At 54.6% G+C, this 7,333-nt stretch overlaps 1 protein-coding gene across 1 annotated transcript in view; it reads left to right on the forward strand.

The window, feature by feature from the left end:
- Positions 1–791: 791 nt before the first annotated feature.
- TTC34 (tetratricopeptide repeat domain 34) overlaps positions 792–7,333 on the forward strand; it is a 16,970-nt gene continuing 10,428 nt past the window's right edge. The window contains 3 exon segments of the mRNA XM_077763996.1: positions 792–1,140; positions 1,143–1,517; positions 7,035–7,321. Of these exon segments, the coding sequence (XP_077620122.1) occupies positions 795–1,140; positions 1,143–1,517; positions 7,035–7,321 (1,008 nt within the window). The 5' untranslated portion in view covers positions 792–794.

The following is a 7,333-nucleotide window of genomic DNA, read 5'->3' on the forward strand; positions in this document are numbered from 1 at the left end:
GCCCCCGGCCGCAGCCGCGCCCACCGCCCTTCCACGCGGCCGCGCGCGCCCTGCTCAGCCTCGGAGCACAGGCGAGTGTGCGTGTCTGAGTGCGTGTGGGCGTGCGTGCATGCGTGTGTGCCTGTGTGGGTGTGCGCGCGAGTGGTCTGTGTCGCAGGGTGCTTGTGCTGGCGTCTGTGTGTTGGACAACAGGTACTGGGTGGGGCTTGTGTGCAGGCGCTCCGGGACCCGAGAGAGAGAGAATGTCCCCAGGTACCCTAGTCAGGACTTCAGGTTGGGTTTGGAAAGGGGGGGCAGGGGCTAGTCCCCAGGACCAACCTCAGAAGTGACCCCCTGGCTTGGGCCGCTGAGGCTCCCCACCCCCACTCAGGAGCCAGGCAAGCTGCCCAGAGCACCCACGTGGAATGGGGGCCTGGGGAGGTGGGCAGAGGTGTGACCTGGAGTTTGGGTGGGTATCTGGAGATTCAGACAGCTGAGAAGGTGGCCTGTGTGACCAGGACAGGGAGGAAGTTGGGGTGTTTCACCCTCCTGAGGAGTCCTCTCCCAGGAGGAGACTGGGGGGGGGTAGAGTCCCTGACCCCCAGGCCACTCAGCTCCTCACGTGGGTCGCTGAGCAGGGTAAGGGCCCCGTTCTGCAGAGGAATTGAGCCTGGCCTGGTGGACCCTCGCACACACCCAGCCCCACCCGACTTCACTGAAGGGTGCTCTGCACTGACACTTGGGTCTCAGTGGGGAAGGGTGCAGACTAACCACACCCCCACCCTAGGTGCCCGTGAGGACTGGGCACAGGCGTGATGTCGCCCCAAGAGCTCGTGGCCTGCCTCTGCCAGGAGGGAGACGGGCACCTGGCCCTGGGAGAGCCCGCGCTGGCCACCGCCTTCTACCTGGCTGCCTTCAGCTGTCACGCCCCCTCGGCCGTGCAGAGCGTCCGCGCTGCCCTGGCGGAGGCGCGGGGGGCGCCCGTGGTGGCCACGCTCGAGGCCTGGTGCCGGGGCGACAGCCAGATCCCACCCGTCCACTGGGACGGCATGGCGGTCGTCTCGCTCACGGGGACCCTGGCCTCCGCTTTCCTGGCCGCCCTCCGCCCGGACCACCCGGCCGCGGTCCTGCACTCCCTGGCCGGGCTGCTGGCGCGGGGGCGCCNGAGCTGCATCTGACCCGCGCCCTGGCCCGCGTGCTGTCCGGGCGGTGGGTGGGCGCGGGCGTGGCCGACTATCTACAGGCCTTTGCCTCGAGCGCAGACCGGACCGTGGCCTTTGTCCGGACCCACCAGCGTCCCTACCTCCCCGTGCTGATCAGCACCCTCCAGGCCTACGTGTCAGGGCGCCAGGAGGCGGAGGGCGGCCCCGGCCGGCAGGAGACCCACTGCCAGGGACTCCTGGCGGCCCTGGACCCCGGGGGCGCCTGGAGCCACGCCCTGTCCCCGGAGGCCCTGCTCCGCAGCGGCAGGTATGAGGACTGCCGGGCAGCGTGCAGCCGGGCCCTGGAGCCTGACCTGGCGGGCAGCGGACCCCAAGGTAAGAGCACGGTTCTCGTCCCCTCCGTGCCGGGTGAAAGCCGCCCGGCCAGCCTTCACAGCGTGCCTCAGGGCTGGTGATGGTGCGGGGGGGGGGGAGGTGTCCAGGAGAGGGGACAAGATGGACAAGCCCCTGCCCTTACAAAGCACCCAAGAAAAGGAACAAATAACAAATGTGCTTTGAAAACTGGACCCTACAAGGTGCTGCTCAAGCTGGGTGATCAGGGGAGGCTTCTTGGAGGAGGTATCATTTGAGTTAACACTGAAGGATTCCAGGCGGCAGAAACAGAACATGGCAGGTCCCTAAGAGAGAAAGAACTTGGGGTGTCCGTGCCACTGAATGGAGCCATAGTAGCCGTCAGGGGGCAGGAGCGGGGGCGGGGCACTGAAGAGATAGCTGTGGCCAAAGCCCTGGGGGCCCTGGAGCGACTTTGGACTTTACCCTCAGAGCAGCAAGGAGCCATAGAAGAGTTTTAAGCTATGGAGCGACGTGCTCTAGGCTGCATTTTGTCTGCTGTGTGCAGAATGTGCGGGGGAGCCAGAGTGACCACAGATGTGAGAGGCTGGGAGGCTGGGGGAGGACCAGGCTGGGAGGAGCACTAAGAGCAGACGGGCAGGGGGGCACCAGGGGATGCTGGCACCCCCCGTTTGAGATACGGCTCTTCTCTGGTCCCTTTAGGTCCTCCTCCAGTGGGGGTCCCGGGGCAGCGGGTGGGCCAGTTCGTGAAGACCCAGGAGCCCCACACCACCCTACCCCAACCCCTCTAAGATCCCTCCTGGCTGCGCAGCCTCTCTGTGCCCCTCCCCATGTGCGCGCGGGGATGGTGGCTGCCCTCGCCTCTGAAGCTTGCTGTTGCGATTCAGTGAAAATGGCATCCAACCCTGAAAATGGCATCGCCCATTAAGTGGTCAAAAACATGTCCCTCGTGCCGATCACGTGGACGTGGCATTTGGCAGCTGAGCACATGAACCTTGAGATGAGAGGGAGCTTGGTTTTAGGAAGGGGTTTCAGCATCCAACGCACAAAGAAGGGATTCAGAGCCAAGGGTCTAGACAGGGAGGCAGGGGGGCAGCCAGACCCCTAGAGAGTGGAATGCGGTGCTTGCTGAACACGAGGTGGCCAAGCCGCACTTCAGGTTTGACGTGCATTCTCACCTAGCACACACAGCACCCTTGGGAGCCGATAGCGCTGCACCCCCCAGTGCTATGTTAGGAAGCTAAAGCAATGAGCCACGAGGCACACAGAGAGGGAGGCCCCAACCGTGGCCACCACCAAGCCCCCAGGCCTGGGAGTGAGGCCATCTTACACTTGCCCAGGCAAGCCACCAGATGACTGCAGACATGAGGGACCCCAGGTATGATCAACAGAACTGTTCAGCTCAACTCAACTCAGCCCAGACTGCGAGAGAATCACGGGTTCTTCTGGCTGTTGAAATGGTCATTGTTTTAAGCCACTAAGTTTTGGGGTTGCTTGTTATACAGCAGCAGTAACTGATACAACTGCTGAGTCATGGCAACCATTCTTGATGTGTGTTCTAGACAAAGTTCAGAGTGAATAGAGGAGTTACAAGTTCATGTTTCTGTAATAATATCATTCACTACCTTCATTAATGGAAGAAGAGTATATGATCATCGCAGTGAATTCAGAGGAGGCAATTTATAATATTTTTAACACAATTTTAACAAATTTAAAAACAAAGAATAGAAGGAAACTTACTTACTTGAGAAAGATACTATCTATCAACACCTTACCGAAATATCAACTTACTGGTTGGTAGAAGTCTTCTGTTTAAAGTCAAGAATGGGGTAGCTACCCCCTCTCCCATTTATTCGTGATTGTACTAGATATTCTAGCCAATGCAACAAGATAAAAATAAATAAAAGTCAGACCAGAAAGGAAGAAACAAAGTTATTCCAGACAATGTGATTAGCTATGTAGAAAGTCAACAGATACGGCAAAAATGTATTAAGTATAGGAACAGAATTTAACCGGAGCACAGAAAGCATTTATACTTACAGACACCAGCAACAAACATAAACTTTATAATTTTAAGATATACCATTTACCGTAGCAACAGAAAAGGATTGATTTCAAAGAGCCATAGAACTTTGTGGAAAAATTATAAAACTGTATTAAAAGACAATAAAGAATACCTGTATAAGTAGATATCCAATGTCCACTGTTAGAAAGATTTGATGCTATAATAGAAGAGAAAAAAAAAACACAATAGTAGACAAGACAAAGAAGAAGAGAAGGGGAAGGAGATGAGCAGGAAGTGGGGGAGAGATGGGGGAGGGGAGACAGAAGGAGAAGCCGCAGAAGGTGTGGTCTAAAGGCTTCGTCTGCCAGTCAGCACAAAGCTATACCAACCAACACGGAAGGTTACTGACAAGGGATAGATAGAAAGAACAATAAAATAAATTAGAAAGACCAGTACAGACCCACTGATATCCAGAAGTTAATATGTGAGACTGAGCATCGCAAATCTGTAGGGAAAGAGAAGGACCGCTATTCAGTGGATGCTGTTGATTCTGGAGGAAAAAAAAAAAAGTAAATTCCAGTGGATTCTGTGAGAGCTACGTTTTATAGTTTCTAAAAGAAAACAATACCATTATGGTTTCTGTGAGTAGCTGGACTTCTCAAGGTACAAAAAGTGGAAACAAAGGGAAATTGGTTGTTTCATTAAATTTAAGATTTTAAGCTTACATTTTGCCCATGACTATAGAAAATTCAAGGAAAATCCACATCAGAGAGAAAATATCTGCAAAATATACAACAGGCAAAAGATTAATACTCGGAGTATTTGGAGAATTCCTATATATCAATAAGAAAAAACATCCAGTATGAGAATTGGCAAAAGCATTTCCCATAAGAGAAAACACAGATGGCAAAGAAACATGAAAAATGTTCAGCCTCCCAGTAATGATACGAATGCACATTAAAACAATGAGATACCACTTTCTGCCTGCCACATTAGAAAAAAATAATTCAAGAATTAAATAAATTGGCCTCACTGGTAATCAGGAAAATTAAAATTAAAGCAACAATGAGATAGCATTTTACATCCCCCGCATATCGTCAAAATGTTTAAGTCTAACAATACGGAAGTCGGGCTTCCGTAATGGTGCACTAGCTTGACGGGACTGAGTCCCACAGGTAACGGTGATAAAATCTGGCCAAAATATAAAATGCAATCATTTGAAGGCACTGACCAGCAACCAAATGTGGACAGAAACCGGAAGCTGAGCCTTGAAAAGTGGGGACCGCACACGGTGAGATTCATAGGCTTATGGCTCTTTGCCAGAGGACACCCCTCGATCCATGTTTCATCCGCATAAATCAGGACGCTGCAGTTTTACTGGCTTGAGATGTTGTAGGACGGAGTTCAGGCTGAGAAAAGTGGCTGGGAAGTTTAGAAGGAAAATCCTGAACAGGGGGTGGGGGAGTCACAGGAGGTCAGCCCTCAAATCTGTGTACTAAATCCGTTTGAATCCTTGACGGATCACCAGACTACGCATATGTGGGAGAGACTGGGTGGTCTGAAACAGCAGCTGCTGGAAGCTTCAAGAACTAACTGAAGATTTAAGCTGTGCCCAGCAAAGAGAAGACAAAATCTGGGGGTTGATCCTTTCCAGTGTAGCTGCCTGCTAAAACAAAATCCTCTTCAGAGGAACATAACCAAATCCAGAGTCTCTACAAAGTACCAACTGGGTGTCTAGAGTACAACAAAAAACAAACTACTAGACATGCAAAGAAACAGAGAAATAAAATGTAAGCCACAGTCAGGAGACAAAAGAAGTCAATAGAAACTGACCCCAAGACGATCCAGGTGTTGAAATTAGCAGACTAAGGACTTTAAAGGAACTATTAGAGATATATTCAAGAACTAAAGGAAAATATGGTTACAAGGAATGAACAGATGTGGAATCTGAGCAGATAAATGGAAACCATTTTTTAAAAGAATGAAACAGAGATTCTAGAATTGAAAAATTCGTAGCACATCGGAGAAAGTGGAAGAGTCAGTCAAGCTGAAGATAGAAGTTATCCGGTATGAAGAACACGAGAGAAATGAGCAGGATCGTGGTGACGGGTGGGACGGTGGAAGGCGGATTGGGTGGTTGGAACCTCGGAAGCAGAGCAGAGAACACGCTTCCGTGTGGGTAAAGGGGTAACAAATCCCACGGGCCCCAAGGGCTCTCCTCCCGCATCTCCCTAGGACATGCCGTATAATGAAAATCAGACGTAGAATAGTTCCAGGAATCAGCGAAGGACGGGAAGGGCCCAAAGTATCTTACTTTGCCACCAGGACTAGACAGGGTGACCTGGTTGGTTGGTTGGTAGGTAGGTCGGCTGGTTGATCTCAGGGTGCGAGGTTTTTCTTAACAAGACTCTGGGGTGTGGTGTGACGCTTGCCCAAAACGGCAGCAGGGCAGGGCGGTGGCAATTTTGTTACCATGCAGAAGTGAAGGTGTTTCGCCCTCTCCTGTTGCATGTGAAGGACTGTCATCGCCGTGGCGATTGTTACGTTAGGAGGGAGCGCTCTTGGACAATTGTGAAGGACCCCATGCCAGGGGCACTAGAGTGAGATTCTGAGACCCGGGATAGGAGCCCGTGGGGCCTGGGAACCTCCCTCCCCATCAGGACTTTCCTAAGCTGTACGCAACGGGGGGTGCCCACCACCCTGCGCTCCGGCCGGCACCGGGTGTTCTGGGATGCTCTCAGCGGGGGGCACCTGTTGGGACTGGGTGGCTGAGCTGTCTTTACCGATCGCAAAGCCCCCTCCTCAGGAGCTCCCGCAATTGCTCAGACATAAAGTGGGGCAAAGTGTGGATGCTGCTGCAGACGGGAAACCTCACTAAGTAAAACGCCCCCAGGCCCTGTTCTCGGCACTAGACGAATCTTAGTCCATGTCATCCTCACAGCCCTGTGAGTGTAGACCGTTTTTAACCCCATTATAAAGCAGAAAAGGAAACCGAGGCACAGCGAGATTCGGTAAATGGCCCAAGTCCCCCGCTGTGTGCGCGGCACTGGCTGTGTCATCCCCTCTTCGCTGGACCTGCCCCCGGGCTCGGTTTCAGAGGGAAACCCGGCCCAACGCGCCCAAGAAGGCCAGCAGCCGAGAGGCTGAAGCCACAGCCGTCCCCTGTCACGTCACGGGGTCAGAACCTCTGCGCTGACCTGGGGGCGCTGATCCCACGAGAGGGAACGCAGTCCCAAAACCCATCATTAAAGAGTAAAGAGGTTTTGTAACTAAATTCCCCTGGTGGCCGAGCGGAGAGACTGGACCCTGGGCAGAGAACACTGCCCGGCAGCTCGGAGCAGCTGCCGCCCGGCTGTCCGGCCCGGTTCTGCCCTGTCGCCAACGGTCCATCCTCCTGATGCCACGGCCGGGCTGCTGGGACGCCTTGGGGAGATGCCATGGGTGCTCCGGAGGGTCCGGAGCGCCGCTGGGGGGGGGAGGGGGCAGTGACCCCGGGGGATGGGCCGCAGGCAGGCCCGGCCTGTTTCCCTCCCTAGGCGAGCGTCTGGCTGCGCTGCTGGTCACGCGCGCGGCCGCGGCCTTGTTCCTGGACGGNTTCCAGGAGGTGGTGGAGCACAGCACGCCGCACCTGCGCAGCTGCGTGCGCGCGCTGTGCGGCCGAGGGCTGCTGCGGGTGCTGACGGGAAGCGGGTTCCTGGGCGCCCTGGACTACGTCACAGCCAGCCGGCTGCAGCCCGAGGAGGCGCTGCTCGTCGCCAAGGCCTTCGTGCCCCGGAACCGGCGGGGCCTGCTGCTGACCGTGCTGCGGGAGGAGGGCCGCCAGGTGCTGCAGCAG

This window comes from Crocuta crocuta, unplaced genomic scaffold (assembly GCF_008692635.1).
Source record: "Crocuta crocuta isolate KB4526 unplaced genomic scaffold, BGI_CrCroc_1.0 scaffold13, whole genome shotgun sequence".
In the NCBI taxonomy this organism is placed as follows: Eukaryota; Metazoa; Chordata; class Mammalia; order Carnivora; family Hyaenidae; genus Crocuta; species Crocuta crocuta.